Genomic DNA, 22,531 nt, shown 5'->3' with positions numbered 1-22,531 from the left:
AACTGCCTCGACTCACCTCATCGGCATGTTTGATATTCAGCTGAGTGATCTCCAGTTGACTCTTGGCCGTAAATTTCTCCCGCAGCAAGATCAGCTCCTTGGGCCAATGCTGATCGTCTACAGCGTTCTCGGACAGCAGGTTCTGTAAGGGCAGCAATTTGTGTATGGAATTGTTGAGATTTTGTTGGATTTGTTTATGATTCGCTGGAAAATGTGTGCAACAGTCGGTTGCACATGTCAAGAACGCTGAAAAGACCAGGGTAGCTTTCAAGGAAACTTTTTCTGGCTTTCACCAAAGCATAAATATTTATGGCTTTCGTCCAAAATATTTACATTTTTATTTCCCTTTCTGGACATCGACACATCACATCGGCAGAGTGTCTGTCGATTGAGGGTGGAGACAGAAACAGAGCCGCCGCCACCACCGCCACCGCCACCACAGACAAACACATACATAAATCTTAATAAAAATCTTCCCCATCCTACAGTCAGAAGAAGAGAAGCGAGGGAGGGTGTAGGATGGAGGGTGTGGAGAGGATGGATTATTTTTAGATGGTGTTACTCCCTCTGAGCCCTCTAAGCCCTCTGAGCCCTCTGTTTCCCTCCAATGAATCAGCCATTAAAAGCCGCATTGAATACAATTAAATAGTGCTCAGAGATAACGACTCAAAAGCGATTGAATAAATTCTCTCTTTCTCTGTCTGTCTCTCTCCCTCTCTCGTAGAGGTCGCGAACTCAGCAGATAACGAGTTTTCTTTGTTTTCAATATTTTCCAATACATACTTGTGTTTGAAACACAGTGCGTTTCACAGCCACAATCGCATAGGATAATTAAGAGGTTTCCTTCGCTTTGATATCAATATTTTTTGGCATAAATATCTGAAACGCACTGCCTGCTTGTTTCTCTAAAATTCCTCCCAAAATAAGGGCAGTGGGAGGGATGGGGAAAATGGGGGGTTCACAAATTTTCTGCACTGGGAAATACAATTTTCATTTTATTTTCGTCACTTGCATTTCAGCGTTTTATGTGCTGGCGTACATACGTAAATAGGTGCACATAAATACTAGTATATATGTGTTTGGTGCAATGCTAGAATATATTTTTAGATTTTTGCACAACAAGAATTGACGAAACAAATCTCCAAACGAGCGGAGAAGTCCCGTGGCTAATCCAAAACCGAGGAAACAGAAAACATCAAGTATTTGTTCAGGGAGGAACTCGTCTCTCTAATTGTTCATATTGAACAGCAAGGCCAGCATACTATAGGCCTGATTCATGACCTGGAATGGAATGGGAAATCAAAGTATTGCAGAAACTAAACCCTACACCCTCTAGGAGGCTTGGGGTACCTTAGTGAACATCGGCAGCCCCATGTAAAAGAAGCCACCGGCCCTCAGGGACAGGGGCCTGTTCAGATAGATCATGAACATCAAGATCAGGCGTCGCAGACGCGGCGAAAGGTCTGGCCAGTCGGAGCTGTAGAGGGCTTCAGGCAACTTGTCGGCGGACTGGGTGACCTCGTTGCCATAGATGCTGGGCGAAAGGATTTCCAGGACCATTGAGAGACAGTATTGAATGAGGCCCGCAAACTTTCCCATGTCCTGAATGACTGGAGTCTGAAACGTGGGTGAGTGTCACTGCGGGATCATTCGGATCCGGGCTGACTCACCATCTTCAGGCTGTAGACGGTGCAACAGATGACCAGGGAACTGACCAATATCTGAAAAAACGTGCTCTTCGAAATGACGGTCTCAATGTCGAGCGCCTGCTGTTTGATCCGACGGTGGAGGCTGACCAGCTCCAAGAACTCGGCGCAGAGCTGCTCCTCATCCTGCTGGAGGCCACTGCGATGCAGGGCACTCAGCCGCTGACCCAGCATGCGCAGGCAGAGCGACAGATGGAGCATTAGATACCAATTAACCAGATTTAGGGTTATGTCGCACAGACAGGCAAAGGGAATCGCCACCGCCTGATACGAAAAGGCAGTCCAGAACCCCAGGGGCTGCTGCAAGTCTAGGGGTGTCCACATCGAAAACGGCAGCTTGTTGGGTACAGCGAACACGCACGGGGTGACGAGCACTGGGATGACGCCCACACTGCACATCATGTAAACGCCGACAACGCGGTTGAAACGCAGGTGCCCTATGCGCCACATGTCCACCTCCTGCAACGTCTTCAGTCGGAAGCGGTCCGCGCTGCTCCACTCGGTGAGTAGGCGCTGCGCCACGTGAGCGTAGCGCCAGCTGTTCAGGACCTTCACGCACATGGACGTCATGGTAAGAGTGAAGAACAGGACATCCACCGTGTGCTCCACATCGGGGCTCAATATGGCCTCCACCCACAGCAGCACCACGAAGATTAAGGTTAAGCTGCTATGCAGAAGATAGCCCTCCCAGTTGGTCCAACCACGCTGCGGTGCCGTTCCTCCAGAGGCGGGCCAGACCCGGGTCCAACGGAGTATGCGGAGCAGGAACCGCACTGGACGAATTCGGTCGAGATCCATGGGCAGAATAGCCTGAAGGGCAGCTTTGATTGATCCATCGAATGCCGTATCAGCCCTTATATACGCACGTTCTAATTGATTTGGATAATTGCTTAATCTAAGGGGCGGTCCTGGTTCTTTGATTCCCAGACTTTTTCAATTAAAATTCACTTAGCAAATTCTCGACTAATATGAAAATCGATACTAGCCATTACTCGGTCGTATCTTGTGTCTTTGGTCCTAAATATAAACCACAAAGACTCCGTAGGAAATCAAATTTGCGCCTTAAACAAAAATAAACTCCAAGGCAGGGGCCTGGAATGGAATGGACCACTTCTTCTTGGTTCTTATATTCTTTTTCTGTCGAAAGGGCAACGACTTCTCTGATCTTTTGGGGAAGACATATCGTATCTTTGACAACGTGAAGTCACAAGCTGTGTGTGTGTGTTTTTTTTTTGTTTCCGTTTAAACAGGATTTAATTTTGAATGGGTTTGAGTGATGGTATGTTTAGACTGGGGAATCTCAAGTGGTTCGCCCTTTCACGCTTGTTTATTTATGCCCGTTTCCCCTTCACCTTGTATCCTTACCTTGCCTATTTTTGTGTACGTACACGTGTATGTATGTATGCTTTAAAGTTCTGCAATCGCCAAAACACCGTTAGCTTTTGAATTTGCAAACACTCGCACAAATTTCCAATGGAAATTCACCATAAAATAAAACTTAATTAGGATGTTTGTGTATGTTTTCAGCAATGATTTGCCAATTTTCTTTCCGCAAAACCACTTGAAGATCTCTTTCATTTACGCCGCGAATAATATGATTTTTTTTCCCGCAAAGTCTTTCAATATATGCACATATATGTATGTATGTAAATTCCAATGAATCCAAGAACCGACAATTACGGACACGCACGCACGCGTTGAAATAACGGAATAAAATGAGCGGGCACCCAGGCAGGCCACCCATTTTAAAGCAGAAAGAGAGAAGGCCCGAGAGAGCGTCGTCGTTCTCCGATCGTTCTCTCCCTGGTGTACAAGTATGTGTGCTTACATGTATGGGTGTGTTGCTGTGAGCGTGTGGAAGCAAATTCAAATTTATGAGCGTTAATTTCAAACGGGGTTTAAGCATCGAAAAGAACAACTGCATGCACTCTTCCTTTGCGGGGTGTGTGCTTTGCACCACTCTCCGCTCTCCACTCTCCTCTCCCTTTTCGATTGCTGATCCATCAATTGATTCATTTTGAGGGGAGCTAGCATTTTACACACTTCCGGCTGTGACGATATTAGCTCCGTTTCCAGCCCTGATTAAAGTAGTGTGAAGTGTATGATGTGACAGTGGGCCAGGAACAGCCGAGCACATGTTTGTGCTTCGATAATAATTTGGCGCGCTCTTATTAAACTATACATATGCATGTATATGCATGTGCATATGTGTGTGTTGTGTTGGTTTAAACAATTGTCAACGAAGAATAGCTGCGAAATGTTGTTGGCAAACAGACAGAAAGATATCCACAGCCCCCATCTTTTGACAGCATAAGTGGGGCAGGAAATATTTTTGAACAAAAACGGTTCTGTATGGAGTGGTGTGGGGTCGGATCTGGTATGCTTGTCTGTACACTCGTATGTATCCCTCTGCCTAAGCAGTCTTTGACCTTCGCCTATGTTATTTTCGTCCAGAACAAGAACAACAGCCAAAATGTCTGTGACAATCGCCATCCATTGGAAGCTCTCTTCTCGTTAAGTAAGTCGACATGTGGCCGCCATATTTGGCGAGAACAATGAGTGGGAAAAGGGAGGAGATGGGCTGTTGGGGATCGGATCAGCTGGAAGGATTGCCGTACATGTCAACGTTCCGGTTGGGATCATTGACTGACGACTGACTGGGCCTTAAAATAGAAAACAGCCCAGGTATGAAAGTGCAGTCGGATTTAATGCTACATAATGATGCAAAAGTGATGCCACAGCCACAGATCCCAAGTGGAAATCCAAAGTTCGTTTGGCAACCGCTTGTTGCAGCATGATGCTGCTTTCATGCTGCTTTGCTTCTTGTTTTGGCTGCTTGACAAGATTTCGCACGTTTCTTCTTTTGGGATCGCGCGCGCATTTGTTAAAAATAAAGCCGCACATTTTGCACAGGGAAAGTGAGATGTGAATCACACACACAGAGCAGAGTCTTCAGTTAGGTGCCGGGGAAACGCAGTCCGTGCCATGCGATGCCATGCCATGCCATGCACTTACCTGAATCTGCTGCTCCAGTTCGTTGGCTATATCCTGGCGGGCTAGCGCCAATTGCTCCTGCAATCGCCGTTCGTACTCCTCGATAATGCGCTGAATCACCTGGGACTCGTTGTTGAAATTCAGCTCATCCTCGTCAATGATGATGAGCGAGACGTTGGGTACCGCTGTCGGCGAACCCTCCTCCTCCCCGGCTGCATCTGGGCAGGTACGAGGCGGAGATTCGGGGGCAGGCTGCGCATCGGCGGGTCGGGTTAGTTGTTGTTGTTTCCACGGTGGGTCGTGTGGATGCAGGTAGTTACAGTAGGTGTGGTGTTTAGTGGTTTGTTTTATTGGATTATAAACGACAGAGAAACGGCAAGAATGGACATGCAGTTAGCGGAGTTAGTCAAAAATCAGAATTAGAGCGAACACACTGCTTGAATACTGCTTGAATACTTCTGTGCGAAAGAGGATCATTACCTTGTAGTCATCGTCTCCTTGCCGGCGCTCGTAAAACTTAATGCGATCGCTCAGCTTTCGCACCTGCTGTTCGTGGGCGCGCTTCATCTCCTGCATGTGCGTCTGGTAGAAGATCTTCAGCTCGGCTATGTCCTGAGAGTGCTGCTGTAACAGGAACAATAGTTGGGGAAATCTCTTAAAGATTCTAGATACAGCTTATTCAAATCGTAAATATGTCTACACCAATCAACCAGTATTGCTATTGATAATTGTATGCTCCCTTTTAAAAAACGGAAAATCGTTGCTTTCTAAGAATGTACGTTTGATAAATACATGGATAAATACAGGGAAGGCATTCAGGCAAGAGCCCTGCATGAACACGCAACCGAATCGATTCGAAATTCGCTTTCTTCGGGCAGAAACGAAGCAAGTATCGTCATGTTTACTGTGCCAGATCCGAAATTTCGGGTTTTTTTCGCGCTCACTCTGAATTTGGTTTTCTGGTAGAGAGAATGAGCAGACAACACAATAACTTGCTGGTTTTTTGCTTTGCGTTGCACTCTGCTTTTAGAGATTCGAAGTGAGCCGAATCTGACTCGAAAGAAGGATTCCTAATGATCGAAAGCATTAAAGAGGCATGAGTATAGCTGTGTTTTTCTTAATACTGTGGATTTATGCAGGTCTCCAATTCAGACCTCCGGTACTTCGATACATTTGCACGATTCTGCGATTGTTAAGCCACGTCGGTTACAATGTGGAAATACGAACCATCGCAAGGATCGATTCGATTTTAGGGGAAATATTAAATGTGATCCTCTCTGGCGGGGCGGAGAAGCACTATTGAAAGACGAGAAAATCATCATTGGATCACTTTTCTTTAAAATGGGAGAAACTGTCGGATGAAAGATATCTGACGAAATTAAGCGAGTATTTTCAACAACAGGGGAAGCTGTGTGGGGTGTTGGGAAAGCCTTCGGCTATCAGAGTTATTCAATATTGAAATACCAAGCGTCCAGGTCTAGACTCTAAGAGTAGATGCATCGTCTTGGGGTTTGAAAATGTAATCCGCTTAATCCACGTAATCAATAACTACGACGGATCGGATAGAATGGTAGCCACTTACCTCCTTGTTAGGCTTTCCTGGACTCGTTGACTCGCCCAGGGAATCCAGTCCGCATGGAGTCATTTGCCTGTGACTGGGACTCAGCAAGAGCTCGGCCCGTTTGCGCTTGCGAGGTGACGTCTCCTTGGAGGAGGCAGCCACAGCCGCGGAGGAGGCCACGACCTCCTCTGGCAATTGATCCACCTCGGAGCACTCCGAAGAGCTGTCGCCAGCCAGGTGTTGGGATTTGTGTGAGAAGACATCGTCGGAGAACTGTTTCTCGAGGTCGGCACACTTGTGCTCGAAGTACTTGCGCAGCTCCTCCACCTCCTTTGCGTGTGTGGCCTGCTGGGACTGCTGATTTCTCTGCTTCTCGCTCTCCCACTGATCGCGGGCAATCTTCAACTCCTGAGAGCACTGCTCGCGGACTAGAGCCAACTGCTGGCCGAGGTAGTCGTCGAATTTGCGCTGGACCATTAGGAAGAGCCGCTGCTCTTGCGGCAGGAGGTAGGTCTGGAATTGCTCGATCTGCTTGGTGAACGCCGGCGTCCACTCAGGCAGAAGGGGCTGGATGCCAAGGTCTTCGATGGTCTGAGTTTGAAGTGGAAGCTGTCGCTCCTTAGAGCTGCGAGATCCTCGCTCCTCGTTGTCGGTAAGAAAGTGACGATCTAGGTCATCGTCGCTCTCGCTGATCAGATCCATGGATATCTCCGAAATGCGCTGGCCGGGATTGCACTCCTGATCTTGCCACACGACACTCGAGCGCTTCACTGCATCAATGGCCTCGTGAAGCTGCCGGCGCAGATTCTGCACCTCGCCTCCCAGACGATCTGCGTCCGCCTGGAGCTCTCCGCGAACGTTCATCGAGTGCTGCAGGGATTCGGTCAGCTTGGCAATCATCTCGTCTCTGCGGGACACCTCCAGATACATGTCCAGCGTCTGTGGGAATTACGGGATAGCTTTATTAGTATAGGTCTATTAATTTGAAAGGATCACTTACCGGGCCACCAAAATCCTCCTGCAGTGTTCGGTACTCCGTGGAGTTGGTCATCAGCGAGCTGGAGTCCCGGGCCGAGGCTGGCCCCGCACTGCTTTCCCGGCGAACCGCCTCCAGCTGCAGGTTCAGCGAGGCCAGGCAGTTGTCCTTCGTCTCGAGCTGGGTGTGCAGCTCCTGGACCTTGGCCTCCAGCTGCCTGAGCATGTTCAAGCTCACCAAGCTGGAGTGGCTGCCTTGCGATGCCTTGGCCGCCTGCTGCAGCAGTGTTTTTGACTCGTCGAGGGATACGGATAGGGATGGTGGGTCCTGCTCCTGCTCCTCCTCGATGGTGGTACTGAGGGAGAGCAGTCGTTCGCTCTCCTCGGTTATGTCCTCAAGCACATCTTTGCTGAACTCTGACAGGGGCACGCGCTCCATTTGCTTGAGCTCCGCATTGCTGCTGGCGCTGCTATTTGTTTGTCCATCCGCTTCCGCTGTGGGTGAAAGCTTGACTCCATTGTCGCTGAGGATCTGCTGATTCATGGCCATCAAGCGCAGTTTCATCAGCTGCAGGGAACTTTCCTCATCATCGTCATCGTCATCATCCTCGCAGTCAACATTCAGCATGGTCAGCTCGAGTGGCTCTGGTTGAAGGTACATCGTGGTCAAGGCTTTGGCTGCTTTGTTCTCAATAACCCGAGACTCCTGGAGCAAGGGCAGCATGAGCGTTTCCACCTTGGATGTGGTTCTGACCGCATCCTGTTCCATCTCGTCCTGCAGCTCTGACGCTTCCTGCTCGTGCTCCTGCTCGTGCTCCTCATCTAAATCTGTTATCTGATCCAGTTTCTGTGATGTGTTGGCCGTCTCCTCGGCTTCGTAGGTCACCTCGATGGACTCGTTGGTGGCCACGATTTCCTCCATTGAATGATCCTGCTCCTCGGTTAGCTGGGCCTCCTCTTCCACCTGTGTCTCTGGTGCAGCACTTACACTCAGACTGGCCTCGGTTCTCTCCTCGTCTCTGGTCAGGACCGGCTCCTCGGCTAGTTCTGAGACATCATCAGTGGTGCTTTGGTTGCTCAGGCTCTCGTCCACGACTTCTTGTTCCTCTTCATCTTCGTCTTCATGGCGGGAGTGCACTAGTTTCGGCTGCTCCATCGGCAGACTTATATCGAAATCATCATCATTGGAGGAGGATGGACTAACCTCAACCTTGGAACCATCGTCTGCTTCGCTCTCATCGTCCAGCGTAAGGAAATGCTGAGCCAACTTTCCCCCCGAGAGCTGGGAATCATCTATGCGAAACTCTTCCGCATCCTTCTCGTCATCATCATTGTTGCTGCTCAAACTTTTGGCACTTGGTTGCTCCTGCTTCTTGGGCCTGCCGTACGCAGCCGCCTCTGACAGGGATTCGACGTGGGAGCTGAGTTGCTCCTCCACCTCACTGATCTCGATGGCCTCTTCGATGTCCTCCTCAATGCTGCTGCTTGTGGTGGTCGTCGTTGTTGTACCTGCCACCTCTGCACTACTTGTTGCTGTGGCTGTCGTTGTAGTTGTCGTCGTCTGTTGCTCGGCCATCTCAATGGTCATGGAACTGGTGGGCGGCTCAATACTAAACGTGGACACGGTCTGATCTTCCTCCGTGAGACTGAGATTGTTCTGCCGCCTCAATAGTTCCGCAGTGTCCGTGGATGTAACGGCGTATGGGGTGCTGCTGGAGCTGCTAGAGCTGCTGAGGGCCGGCGTCAAGCTGCTCCTCGAGATTATGTATGTGTGCGTGGAGTCGTTATCGTTATCAGCCTCGTTATCAGCCTCGCTGGCAGCATGTTGCAATTCCTCTGTGGATTGCGATTGGGCCTCGTCGGCCGCCGGCCTCTTCGGTTGCTTCTCGAACAGAAAATTTAGCGTGGGTATGAACTCAACTTCCACATTTGTGGATGCTTCGCCTCGCTTTTGTGGCTGCTGCTTCCCAGTCACGCGTGATGTTGCCCCAGATGTTGCTGGGGATGTTGCTGGAGATGTGGCTGGCAACTCTTCGGCTGCCTCGATTGCCTTGTAGCTGACGCTGCCGCTGTGCGTGCGGAGCAATGATGTGATCTGTAATCATCATGAAAATTTAGTCATGGAAACTGAAAAGTAAGGAAGGCTGCGCTTTGGGGGTCGATTCTCGAAATACCCTTGCGGATCGATCGTTTCTATGCCAGCCAGCTATAAGTATGAGCTGGCTGATTTATCCGTCTTCATTTAAGACTAAATTAATGGTTTCGATTATTTCTACATATAGTATACATCGAATCGATTCGGTATTCAGTTAGAAACGGACTGCACGGAGAAGATATCGTAATTATACCCGATACTCAAAATGAGTATTGGGGTATATTAGATTTGTGGTGAAAATGGATGTGTGTAACGTCCAGAAGGAATCGTTTCCGACCCCATAAAGTATACTGACTTAGTATCGGGTATAACTGTAGAGTTGCGGTCTCTGCAGCAACTCACAACGTTCCCCCTCGTTTTTACTGTGTTTGATCCGAAAATGTCGGTTTTTCTTTCGCGCTCACTCTCGTTGAGTAAACCACACAATAACTTGCTGGTTTTCTGCTTTGCACTCTGCTGGAAAACACATATTTGTCTGGGTACGGCCGTTTTCCGATCCGAATCTGACTGAAGGCAGGGTTCGTAATGATCGAAAGACATTAAGAGGCATGAGGATTGTGCTGTGATTTTCTGAATACTGTGGATTCAGACAGGACTCTAGTATGTGTGTACACCTGGAAGACTAGATGGCGTTGACCGGGACAAGTGCACAGCCTTTTCAGTTTATAGAACCAGAAGCTATTCCCCGTATTATTGTCTTGGCTAATGAAAAATAAAAAAATAACAAATGGCTTTGTGCTGGCATAGAGCGTGCCACAAGTTTGAGGCAAGCACGCTTCTGTTGCCATCTATTTCATGTTCATTTTTTCTTGATTTTAATTCCACTTAATGATGTCACCCAGTTGTCGACGTCCGAGACGCATTGTCAGGATTTTTGTCGGTTTCGGGGTCTGCCATCACGTCTGTGTCTGTGGCACACTAAACTTGGGTGAATGGCACTAGCCAACCGCATCTACTCGGCAAAATATGCGAGCAAACATTGGGAATATGATATACAGACGATACAACGATCTCGAGCCCCTGCCAATCTCCACTTGACCCGTATCTCAAGTGTGTATCAGCCAGCCATGGAGGTGGAGGTGGAGGTGGAGGCTGCCCACGCATCTTTTGGTTTGATGGATTGCAGCTGTGCTCTGCTCTGTTGCTGGGATCTATCTCCCTTAATATTATAATTAGAAACATTCGAAACATTTTTATGTTTGGTAATAGAGTTGCAATAGAGCAGCTCCCTGCGAGAAGTTGCATATGGTTGAATTAGTTATATTTAGACCTGCCCGCAATACTTAATTAAAAAATAAGAATCTGTCCACTTGAGTGATCTATGGCGGCAGGGGCAGGGAAGGTGTTTGTTCGAAACGTGTGCCACACATGGGTTGGCATCCGTTCTCGAATGGTGTGTGGAAACATTTAGGCGTTTTCCAATTACATTTTACAGCTGGATATCTTATGAGATCGTTTGTTTAGAATACCCGTATCTATGTACAATATACACACATGTATATGTATCAATGGGGCATGCACCAAGGCAATGCAAATGCATTTGAAGCAATATTTTCAACATTACGCATACGCTATGTGGGTCAGAGCGTAACGCTTGACAAACTTTTGCGACTTGGGAGTATCTGCTAACCCACAAAACAAACCAATTTGAACGTCCTTGAACTTGTCGGAACAAAGACAAGTCAGGCAGGAAGTTCCAGCCCAAAACTTCTATCCCACCATAGCGCACATCAGGATAACAATGTGCCCTTATAGTCATGGCAACGGGTTCGCCGTGCGACAGGGAAAAACTCTCGCTTTCCTGCTCGCAAATTTCAATTTGTTGCTATAGTTTGGTCCTTCTTTTTGGGCTGTTGTTTGGGTGTGACACACATTCCAGGCTTCAGACTTCAGACTTCAGGCTTCAGGATCCAGGTGGAGGAGCGTCTGAGCATTTTGCACTTTGCCAACAAATAACAACACACACCCTTTATTGAGGCGAATGAGGACCTAGCCCAACTTTCCTGCTAATGGTGCTTCTTGCTTTGATTTTTCTGTAAGATATTTTTTATGGACATTCTATATTGGCACGCATATTACGCAAATAATGATTAAATTAACGATTCGCGACGCGTAAAGGTGACAATGAAATAGGGTTTCGGAGGTTCGGGAAAGGAGAAGAGGCATTATTCAGGCAAGGAACCCCAAGGAAGAAATTATATAAATTCCAGATAAGAAACTGCAAAACAGGACTCTAATCATTGGGAATATCTGGAAATAGTATTCGAATTTCGGCTTTTCATTTATTAATAATTAAATCATCAACATTTCCACACTCTGCCAGCACTGTAGGTGGCCCTAATATAGGATATAGGGGGTTTCGTGTGCACAGATGCTAAAGATCACTTATCCACAAACACTCACATGCAGTTTGCCCATTTTGATGTTCGCCTCTCATTCAATTCGATTCAATGATGAAGTTATCTCAATTAAATACAATTTACAGTCACTTCAAAAAGTCCATGCACCATTGCAATGCTCTTATGTGTCACATTGTGCAAAAGTTCGCTATGAAAATATATTCATACTCATTTTTACATATAGTATTTTTACAACTCTACACTGGCACTGGTACTGGCCCTGGCACTGGCACTGGTACTGCCACTGGCACTGGCACCGCACTTTTATCTTTTTCTCGGAGAAGCGACGGAAACGTCGCGACCGCCTGCAGTGCAAGTTCTTTTATAAATAAAGCGCCGCCGTGCGCTCTGCCCGAAGAGGCATTCAATTGAAATTCGTCAGTCAATCCGTAAGAAATCAAAAGGAAAAAAAACTATAAAAGAGAGGCGAGGCCCCAGAGAGAGCAACAGCGACAGAGAGAGAGAGAGAGAGAGACCATTTTTGCAACGCGGTTCCAAGCGGTTCCGTGCACCGTAGGCGCGCTCCCATTTTTTATTTATAAACAACATTTATATGTGGAGTATAGGCGCTGGCATTTGTCGTGTTTTTGGGCAACATTTGTTGCCATCATGTAGATGGCGTGGAGTTGATAATGCGAAGAATTAGTATTATACCTATGCAACTGATAACGATAGAACGGAACTACATCGACCGTGGTGGATCCATAAAGATGAACATTTTCCAACTGTTTTTAGGCACCTTGTAGTTTAGCAAACGTATGTATGCAGTGTTGTATATTGCCGAAAATGTCCACGTGAGCGAAAGTTACAAGAAAATACAATACAAATGCATGCAACGAGCGTTAGCGATCGGCAAGGCGCCATCTTATGTGCATAGGAACGTGCGCCGCCGCTCACGTACACGTGCACCAATACAACTTTCCGTGCTGCCTGCTGTCTACGCACACAAACGCATCGCAAAACATGTGAATGTTCGTGCCGATCCGATCACTGGTTTCGGAGGACCACCAGTACTTCCCGGACAAACCCTAAGCAAAGTTTTTCCCCATTTCCATTTTTGCCCGCAATAACCTAGGACGTGGGACCATGGGGACACCTCATAGTTTACCGAGAACTAGTGATCTGGGTACTCCTCTAGTGGTTGACGACATGGGTACCCATCAAACTTGCTTGCTGGGTGGTATTCGCTTACCATAGAGTTCCTAGAGTTCATAGAGTATGTTAGGTAGTTCGGGCATGGCGAATCGCCACCACCAGTACTACAGGGTTATATCAGGGGTCGTCAAGGCCCTATCTTATGTGAATAGGAAAGTGCGCTGCCGCTCACGTGTATAACATTGGTTGGCCCTAAACAATGATCCGTTTGGCCTGCGTGCGTGCCGATCTGATCACTGGTTTATATGTATAACACACGATGAAGGATTTTTGTAAAGCTCTTGTGTATCCGATCCATTATTCTATTACAAATAGTCTTTACATTTGGTAAAAATAAAACAAATTTCGATTCAGAGCTTCGATTCGATATCCGCCGATTCGGAGTCTAATTCAAACTCAGAAAATGTAAATATGATTTGTATTATCGTTTTAAACTGAATATTTTTTATAATTTCTACTTTTTTTGATTTATACAGGTTAGACAAGCTTCCAATACATGCACATTTTTTTTTCATTTTAATTTAAAAAAAAATAAAATTGTATTTTAGAAACAATATACATTTATCGAAAATACGAAGATGCGAATTAACTGTCAAATCACAAAAGAGCGTGCTCCAATTTTCGCAAATCGTAGGATTCTTGTGATTTAAAACCGGTTGCTAATGAGCTTGCCATTTCAAAAAGGAATTAAACATAGCAGATAAATATACATTTATGCTTAAAGTTTTTATTTATACAATATGAAATAGGAAAATTTATTTTCGCATCACTTCACCCAAATAAACCAAAAGAACAGCAAATTATGAATACACGTTGAGAGATTATATATCGATATCAAAAGTGGGCATGGGCTATAGATGTCGTTTGTGCTTTCATTTACACTTTCGATGTCTTTCGTATAAATTTACGAACCCGGAGGATGGTTGTATATTATTTCAGACCGTACTGTAGGCTTTCCATACTTAACCCATTAATGTATTTTAGAAATTAGTAATTTTCTTCCGTTATAAAAGCCTTTTCGACCCCCTGTACGCCTGTTCGAAAGTTCAAAGGCGCATTCAATTTCGATCTCTTCTGTAAACAGACGGACCAAGACGCCACCACGCTGTGCTCGTGCTCGTGCTTGTTCTTGTTCTTGTGCTTGTGGACTGTATGTAATGTGAAGTGGAACCCATTCGGCAGCGAGAATGATGGATGCGTTTGGGTCTTCATCGGGGTCATGCCCGTACTCAAAGGCTTTCCATACTTGTACAATACGGACATGTGTGGTCTTACCCAGTCATAAAGAGTATATAGATTCATTGTGATCTGCCTTGAACCAAATATTTGACAGCCTATTCCTCGTGTTCCCGGGCCCACATGGGCAAACTTGGCCGCTCCGCTCTTATTGGGTCTGGGTTGACACTTGCGACTGTCAGTTAGGCATATTTCGGTACCCTCTAGGAGGTGTGGCGAGTGTGATGCATTTTGTTGTTGATCGTTTCGTTGGCTCTGCTTTCTTCGGATTAATTTCTGTTTGATTTACTTCTAAACACACTACACGGGGACTCGGGGGCACACGTACACTAACTATGTTGCAGGTTATGTTGTACAAATTTTTACGTAAAAATTCAAATTATTTCAGGTTTGATTCGTTTAAACTAAAACACAACACACTTAGGGGGACTAGCTACGGTATTTGGTTTCCTTTAAATTAGACAAACATTTCCTGGTTCTGAGTGAAGTAATTCACAAATTCCGGAGACCGGAATTGAAAAGAGGACAGTGCACCCGATCAGCACAGTTGCACGTAATCGCTCGCGGGTCCAATGCAACTGACGAGCCGATCCACCAAAAAAGACTCTTTTATTTTTGGTTCTTGTGGGAGAGAGCTCTGGGGCGGTGCAGCTCACTGAAGCGCACCATGAAATTGTTTAAAAATAATCAATCGTAAACAAAAGCAGAACACTTTGCGGAGAACTATGGGCTGCTGAGATTCGAAAGAGAACTTCTACTAAAGAGAGTCACAGGGCAAGAGGAAGAACCACCGCAGTACATTTAGAGACGAGGAAAGAGATGTGGTAGAAAGAGAAAATGAGACAAGTTTTATCGCCTGTTCTAAAAATAGGTTTCAAGCAGAGGTTTGGGATCCATGGAAACAATCTATAAGGAATCAGATACTTAAGTGTGAGTCGATCTTTGAGAACGACATTGGTAGGCCAAGAAACTGAGAATGTGGCAAAGATTATTCTTAAGGGATGACCAAAGATCATCCCTATTCCCTATGCGGAAGCAAGCCAAAAGTGAGTCCAGTACAATGTATAACAACTCGAGGATATTATCAACAGATATGTACCATTATTATTATCAAACCTGCTGTTGCCGATCAAGGATATACATATATACGGAATACGCTTCCTTCTATACGTTAAAAACAGTTGATGTTCCCCACAAATCTAATATACCCCTATGCTCTTCGAGTATCTTGTATGATTACGATATCTGCTTCGTTCAGTCCGCTTAGGGCGAGCGTTTTAGTGCAATGAGAAAGCTGAGACGCCAATTCTAACAGAGCGAACATCGAATCGATTCGGTTGCCTGTTCATGCAGGGCTCTAATGCATATGCAAATATAGTACAATATATCATATTTTAAGATTATACATCATATAACAGGCAACACAATTTTTCTTTAGTTTTAATATAAAATATTTATTTATATTTCTTAATTGCGTGTCATTAGTCGGATTAGTCTTAAACAAGCTCATCCATATAAATATATATGTATATTCATATAAAAAATATCTTCAGATTAGTGTATGTGCGCGAGTATCTGGTGCGATACACTCTTTAACAATGGCTAATCGGAATATCTTTCCTTTATGGTTAGGGTTTTGTAAATGCTATGTTTTCAAGGCAACAACAGCGTTAAGGCAAATGTCTGTTCCCCTTGGGGATAATATTGTCCTGGTTTTTTGTATATATCTTCTAAATGTATAAAAAAAAAAGCTTTAGATATGTCAATGGTAAATTTGGCGAATTTCAATGAGCATTCATTAAATGTAATGTAAATTTTCAGCTAGTCCTAAATAGTTGCATAAATATTATTTTTGAACAACGGGGTGCAACAAATTGTATTTTTGTTGAGCTCTTGTGCGGTTTTTGCTTTGTAGTTTCGTCTACAAATTTGTTTGTTTTGTTAATCACATGAAAAGGGTCAAAATTGCGGCTATTCCATAGATTCCGACTATCCTTGTAGGTCATTCGGGTCTTCCGACCTCCTTCTGTTTGAATTTGGTGGAATACTTGTAGAAGTCGGACATCTCGAAGGGTTTTGTCACCTCCTTGTAGGGCTGAAAAGTGGCCTGCTGCACCACGGTCATGTTCTTTGGCGACTCTATACGTATATCCGGCGACAGACTGGCCGTAGCAACGGCCAACGGAGGGGACACCAGCGCTGTCTGTATAGCACTTCCAATCCCACTCGCACTCCCAGTCCCACCTCCATTGTTGTGACTCTGCTGAACTGGCGGCGGCCTGGGAGGCGGTGTTGGCTGCATCTGATTGGGTTTGGGGGGTAGCTGGCGGAATGGCGGTATCTCCAGGGGTTCCAGGGGATACGAAACCGATATGCCCATCGTCTGTTCCATGGCATTCAGATACGATGTGGACTGACTGAGCAGCGCCTTTGAGCTGGTGGTCACCGCATAGCTGGCACTCGGGTAGTTTTGCACTGGCCGCTGATTAGACATGGAATAGTGACGACCCACACCGGCCCCCGATACCGACATGGACTGGGAGGAGAGCTTGGCCCGTGGTTTGGTGGCTGCCGCTGCCTGACTGCAGCTCCCATTACTGCTGCTCCCGGCTGGACTGTGTGGCTGAGAGTCTAGCTGGCGAATCACAGCGGGTCCATCCAGTGAGGACTCGAGCCACTGTTTCGGCTTGGCCTTCTTCTCGATGGTGGTCGAGGAGGACGACAGCGAGATCTCATCGTGCGGCGGATAGCGACTTGGCAAAGGAGCTGCTAGCATGTCGCTAGAATGCGACTTCACCTCAATGATCCCTAGCTGTGGAGGCGTCAAAGGGGCGATATGGGACTGGGAACGCCAGCGATACTGTTGCTGCTGCTGCTGCTGTTGCGCATCCATGTCCACCGATGCATAGCTGGGGGCCAGGGAGATAGCATCTAGCTGACGGTGCTGTGGATGCTTGTGCTGCGCATGCTGCGCCTGCTGCTCGTAGCTGTGGTTGCCTGGCGACGCCAGCGGGGACACGTACTTCTTGATATTCTGACTGGACTTAATGAAGCCACAGTCATTGTAGATCTGATGCGTGGGCGACAAGTAGTACTTGTCGCACTGCACTATGATGGGCTGCTGCTGCGGCGACACCTGCGGCGGCTGCCTCAGCGTGGCCACGTTCGAGGAGTTGGCCGAGTACATGGATATAACATCCGGCTGGGATCTCTGATACGGCATCATCAGGTGATGGGACTGCTGTTGCCTCATGTACTGCATTTGGCTTGGCGTTGGCGTAGGCCGCTTCTTGAGGGCGCTCTTCACCATCGGATGCTGCTGCTGAGCCTGCTGCTGTGCCACGCCTATCACCAGCATGTCACCCACGCCCCCAGCTGGCTGATAGTTGTCGTACTCGGAGCTGCGATTCGACATCGTCTCCGACTGGCGATTGTTGTTGATGTTGTTGATGCTGTTGCTGCTGGTCTGCTGGCTCTCGCGACTCTCCCGACTGGTGGTGCTCTGCTTGCGCCTCAGGATTGAGCTACTTTCCTTGGTCAGGGCCTGGAGCTGCTGCTCGTGCTTGTACTGCTGTGCCAGCTGGGAGAAGAACTCGTTGATGGTCATCTGCTCGTAGTTGCCGTTGATGATGGCCGACTCCTGCTTCTGCATCTGCTGCAACAGCCAACTCTTCTCGCTGAGGCGCTGCTCCAGGGCCTGCTTACGCGCCTCCAGAGACTCCCGCTTCACTTTCAACTCATCCTCATTCTGGCTGTTGCTGTTGTTGTGGTTATTGTTTATGTTATTTGTGTTGTTGTTGTTGTTGTTGCTGCTTGTGGTCGCCGCCTGCTCCTCATCTTTAAGACTGGCCATGTTTCTTGTCTTGGGCGGTTTCAATTGCATCGCCAGGCCAGCGAGCGCTTCTTTTGGTTGGTTTGCGTTGCGTTGCGGTGCGTGTTTTGTGATCCTAAAAGGAACATAAGCAGTCTTTGATCAGTCGCCTTTTGGCCTGGTTTATTATGTTTCTTATATTGTTGCATATTTTGTTGTATTTTTTAGTTCAGAGTTAGCTTTTTGTATTAGAGACGTGCACTAGTTTAGACATTTTTGATGTATGTACAGACGTAAGTTTCGTTTGCTCTTTGCCAGTTTTATCACGCACCACAACCACTGTAAACCATGAAGCGTAGCCTCGACAGATTGCCGAAAATAAGACTATGATATATGAGCCTCTCCCATCACCAGTCCCAGTCACATCACATATGTATGTAGTAGTTATTTTTTACACTATTCCGGCGATGACTTAATAACAAACGTGCGAAATTCGACAAAAATGCCAATACAGTGGCTGCTCGCCCAAAGGGATCAGATCACATTCAAATTTTTTTCTGTTTCCCTTCCGTTATTTCATTCAGACGCCAAGCCCTGTGGGGGTTGGTTTCTAATTAGTGAGCCTTCTCTGTTGAAACTGTAAATAGTGTAACAAGAGAGTGGGACACGCACAGACACACACACACACTATGGAAACGGAACAACTACTCTTACGACTAATAAATGAAAGATTATGCATAATTTACATAGATCGATTAAAACAAAGCCCACGCATGAAGTAATGAATAAGAAACGGGTCAAGCAGTAATAAAAAAACTTCAGACTCACGCTAAAAAGACCTTGATTGTAGTTTGTAGTTGTTTTTCGCCAGCGTTTGTTTGAGGAAGGCCTGCCTGCCGACGACGGAATAGAAAGAAATGAGAATTTCTGCCGCAAAGCATCACAGAAGCACTTACCTAGGTGGGAAGCACACCTTGCGTCTTTTGTTGCTGCGGCTGCTCCTCTTTCTCCTCAGTAATGCAGCATAGCGTCACTGTCACTGCAACGCGGCGTCCTCTCACTCACTTTAATGCACATATGCTGTATCTCCTCGTTTGATACCAGGGTCTATTCGTGCAAGCGTTACAACTTTCCGCGCAGCAATATCAAAGTTTTGTTTAACTAAATTAAAAATTGAGCAAATTATACGTAAAAACGCGCAAGAAAAAAACAAAACACACCAGTGTGACCGCGGACTTATCGATACGTCCGACCATCAGGAATATACCGAAACATACCATATCATTTTAAAATATACCGTAAAAATACTGACGAAGGCAAGTTCTGTTATACATATTACTCGTTTTCATATTCCGCCGAATATTACCAGCTATATAGAATATTTAGCCATGCCCACATAATTTTAGAACAAAGATGAATAAATTTTCTACACAGTTGGTTAGTTTTTAGTCCTTGCTTTTATTGTATTTTGGCTAAAACAAGAACAAAATAGTTCAACAAAAAATCAGTCGCAGTGTTGCTGGTATTTAAAGACATGATGCGTGTATAGCCTTTGTACACCCTATTTCTATAATTTTATATGTAGATCAAACGCAATTTATTAAGACCTTTTCTCAAATTGACATGTTTTTGACTTATTCATGTGTATTATTAGTATCTTGTATATATTTATCTCGATCCTGATACCTACTGAGCCTTGGAAGACAAACGTATTCACAACTCTATAACATTCATTTCCCCCAGGGTATGTGGCCTTACATAGGCTAAAATGGCAACACTGTGCGCATAGGCCAGTGTTGCACGCCGCCACAGAAACAAAAGTTAAAAATTGCAGCCGCAAGTGAAGGTATTTCAACAGTCATTTTCAAGTTTATTATGTAAATTCGCGTGCCATTGATGCAAAAGTAAATTCGTCTTTATGTCATTGCAGTTGTTAAAAGCGCTCTTCTATCAGCGCAGCGCCAGAGGCCTTATTTACCAGCTAACCAAAGCAACGTGGAGCGAGCACATTGCCAGCAGGGCACACGCGAAATTATTTTTCTGCACAACCTCCTCCCACGCCGCCGCCTCTCCGACCCAGCCAAAGACTTGGGGCTCTAAGAAGCAGAACCGCAGCGTGAAACTACGAGCGAAGGCAGCAGATTTCATCATGTCGAATCCAGAGATTGAAGCACAACTGGCGCCGCTGCGTGAGCGGGTGCAGGAGCAGGGAAACCTGGTGCGATCGCTCAAAGAAGCCGGTGCCGCCGAGCTGGACGTCAAAAAGGCAGTGGCGGAGCTGAAGGCGAGAAAGAAGTTGCTCGAGGATAAAGAGCTGGCCCTGACCCCCAGCGTGGTTAGCTTCGACCGAGCCAAAATGGAAGATCTGCTGAAGCGTCGCTTCTTCTACGACCAGAGCTTTGCCATATACGGCGGCATCACCGGCCAGTACGACTTCGGACCCATGGGCTGTGCCCTCAAGTCGAATATTTTGTCACTGTGGCGTCAGTACTTTGCCCTGGAAGAACAGATGCTGGAGGTTGACTGCTCAATCCTCACCCCGGAGCCAGTTCTGAAAGCGTCTGGGCATGTGGAGCGCTTTGCTGATCTGATGGTGAAGGACGTCAAGACCGGTGAATGCTTCCGACTAGATCATCTCATCAAGCAGGCCCTGGAGAAGCTATCGAAGGCCAAGGAGGCCACCCCAGCGCTGCAGGCAGAGTGCGAGGACATCATCATCAAGCTGGATGGTCTCAACAAGCAAGAGCTGGCCGATGTCCTGGCCAAGTACAGCATTAAGTCGCCCCTCACTGGCAACGACCTGACCGAACCCATCGAGTTCAACCTGATGTTTGCAACCCAGATCGGACCCACTGGCCTGGTGAAGGGCTTCCTCCGTCCTGAGACGGCCCAGGGTATTTTTGTGAACTTCAAGCGCCTGCTGGAATTCAACCAGGGCAAGCTGCCCTTCGCCGTGGCCCAGATTGGCAACTCCTTCCGCAACGAAATCTCCCCCAGGTCGGGTTTGATACGTGTGCGGGAATTTACCATGGCGGAAATCGAGCACTTCTGTGATCCCACACAGAAGGACCATCCCAAGTTCGGCAACGTGAAGGACGAGAAGATGACTCTGTACTCGGCCTGCAACCAAATGGACGGCAAGTCGGCTACGCAGCTTGCCATTGGCGAAGCCGTCTCCGCCAAGCTGGTGGCCAACGAGACGTTGGGCTACTACATGGCCCGCATCCAACAGTTCCTGCTGGCCATTGGCATCAAGCCGGAATGCCTGCGCTTCCGGCAGCACATGAGCAACGAGATGGCCCACTATGCCTGCGACTGTTGGGACGCCGAGATCCTCACTTCATACGGCTGGGTGGAGTGTGTGGGCTGTGCGGACAGGAGTGCATACGACCTGGGCCAGCATACAGCTGCCACCGGTGTCCGGCTGGTGGCCGAGAAGCGTTTGCCGGCGCCCAAGACGGTGGAGGTCAGTGAGATCGTCCCCAACAAGCAAGCGCTGGGCAAGACCTTTAAGAAGGAGGCCAAAACAATAACAGAGGCCCTGGCCAAGTTGTCATTGGAGGAGATCAGCAGGGCGGAGCAAGAGCTCAACGCGAACGGACAGTACAAGCTGATCCTGGCCGATGGAAACACTCACGAGCTGGCCAAAGATACCATCAGCGTGAAGCATTCTTCGAAAACGGTCCACGTGGAGGAGTTCATCCCGAGTGTGGTAGAGCCGTCTTTCGGTATCGGTCGGATTATGTATGCTCTTTTGGAGCACAGCTTCCAGTGCCGCGAAGGCGATGATCAGCGCTGCTACTTCACCCTGCCACCGCTGGTGGCCCCTCTCAAGTGCTCGATCCTGCCCTTGTCTAACAATGCAGAATTCCAGCCCTACACACAGAAGCTCTCCTCGAGCCTCACCAAGGCCGAGCTGTCGCACAAGGTGGACGACTCGAGTGGCTCGATCGGTCGGCGATATGCCCGCACAGACGAGATTGCCATACCCTACGGCATCACCGTGGACTTTGATACGCTGAAGGAACCCCACACGGTCACTCTTCGTGACCGCAACACTATGAAGCAAGTGCGCGTGGGCCTGGAGCAGGTGGTCGGTGTTGTCAAGGACCTGGCCACGGCACGTACCAGCTGGGAGCAGGTTGTTGCGCAGTACCCAGTCTTCGAGCAGCAGGAGGCCACAAAGTAAATCGGCGTCGCGAGATTTCAATGCCATGCTTGACATGCATTTACATTTACAGAATAATCCATTTTCTAATTATTTTATACGTACGATTATCGCAACACACTCCAAAGTGGGCTATCAACCAACAATAAAATGCTTTGCACGCTACAATGGGTATTTTTTACATTTATTCGGCACCCAACATCGTTCTTGCCGTGATTTGAATCTAACGACCTGTCGGTCGTTTACCAACATTTAAGTCCTTGTCGCTCATTCACTTTCAAACCATTTCAATTTGGCGCTCAAGTTTGGTGGGATTTGCTCTCTTTTTTTTTTGATTTTGTCTCTATTTTGTGGTGGGATATCCTCTCTTC

General features: G+C 47.1%; 4 protein-coding genes across 18 annotated transcripts in view; 1 reads left to right on the top strand and 3 right to left on the bottom strand.

Annotated features, from left to right (window-relative positions):
- Positions 1–18,879, bottom strand: part of Plp (Pericentrin-like protein) — a 28,518-nt gene extending 9,639 nt beyond the window's left edge. For 3 of the 14 annotated variants that reach the window (XM_033384465.1, XM_015187109.2, XM_015187105.2), the window contains exons 1-5: positions 14,221–14,789; positions 7,262–9,331; positions 6,283–7,200; positions 5,181–5,321; positions 17–142 (exon numbers count right to left, since the gene is read on the bottom strand). In XM_033384465.1, coding sequence (XP_033240356.1) covers positions 17–142; positions 5,181–5,321; positions 6,283–7,200; positions 7,262–9,331; positions 14,221–14,247 — 3,282 coding nt within the window. In that variant the 5' untranslated portion in view covers positions 14,248–14,789. Of the gene's footprint in view, positions 1–16; positions 143–4,721; positions 4,953–5,180; positions 5,325–6,282; positions 7,201–7,261; positions 9,332–11,794; positions 11,935–14,220; positions 14,791–18,820 lie in introns of those variants that run through there. The other 11 variants (XM_033384459.1, XM_033384463.1, XM_015187110.2 and 8 more) reach the window with 8 other exon arrangements.
- Or71a (Odorant receptor 71a) lies at positions 908–3,064 on the bottom strand. The gene is made up of 3 exons (XM_015187114.2): positions 1,671–3,064; positions 1,351–1,617; positions 908–1,281 (listed from the first exon to the last, which is right to left on the bottom strand). Exons 1-3 carry the CDS (start codon positions 2,502–2,504, stop codon positions 1,228–1,230), a joined length of 1,155 nt encoding a protein of 384 aa, XP_015042600.2. The 5' UTR covers positions 2,505–3,064; the 3' UTR covers positions 908–1,227.
- On the bottom strand, positions 15,816–19,020 carry sstn (stepping stone). The gene is made up of 3 exons (XM_001353142.4): positions 18,949–19,020; positions 18,821–18,885; positions 15,816–18,128 (listed from the first exon to the last, which is right to left on the bottom strand). The coding sequence occupies exon 3, from the start codon at positions 18,062–18,064 to the stop codon at positions 16,184–16,186; it is 1,881 nt and encodes a 626-aa protein (XP_001353178.4). The 5' UTR covers positions 18,065–18,128; positions 18,821–18,885; positions 18,949–19,020; the 3' UTR covers positions 15,816–16,183.
- A 667-nt stretch (positions 19,021–19,687) lies between these two features.
- Positions 19,688–22,328, top strand: GlyRS (glycine--tRNA ligase). Of its 2 annotated transcripts, none has more exons than XM_001353141.4 (2): positions 19,688–19,838; positions 19,923–22,328. In XM_001353141.4, the coding sequence occupies exon 2, from the start codon at positions 20,142–20,144 to the stop codon at positions 22,179–22,181; it is 2,040 nt and encodes a 679-aa protein (XP_001353177.4). In that variant the 5' UTR covers positions 19,688–19,838; positions 19,923–20,141; the 3' UTR covers positions 22,182–22,328. The 2 variants fall into 2 exon arrangements, with proteins under 2 accessions (XP_001353177.4, XP_033237367.1); XM_033381476.1 differs by having other exon boundaries at positions 19,736–19,838; positions 19,898–22,328.
- Positions 22,329–22,531: the final 203 nt, after the last annotated feature.

The sequence above is a fragment of the Drosophila pseudoobscura genome, chromosome X, assembly GCF_009870125.1.
Source record: "Drosophila pseudoobscura strain MV-25-SWS-2005 chromosome X, UCI_Dpse_MV25, whole genome shotgun sequence".
In the NCBI taxonomy this organism is placed as follows: domain Eukaryota; kingdom Metazoa; phylum Arthropoda; class Insecta; order Diptera; family Drosophilidae; genus Drosophila; species Drosophila pseudoobscura.
The sequence above is the reverse complement of the archived record's forward strand: the minus strand, read 5'-3'. Positions and strand labels throughout refer to the sequence as shown.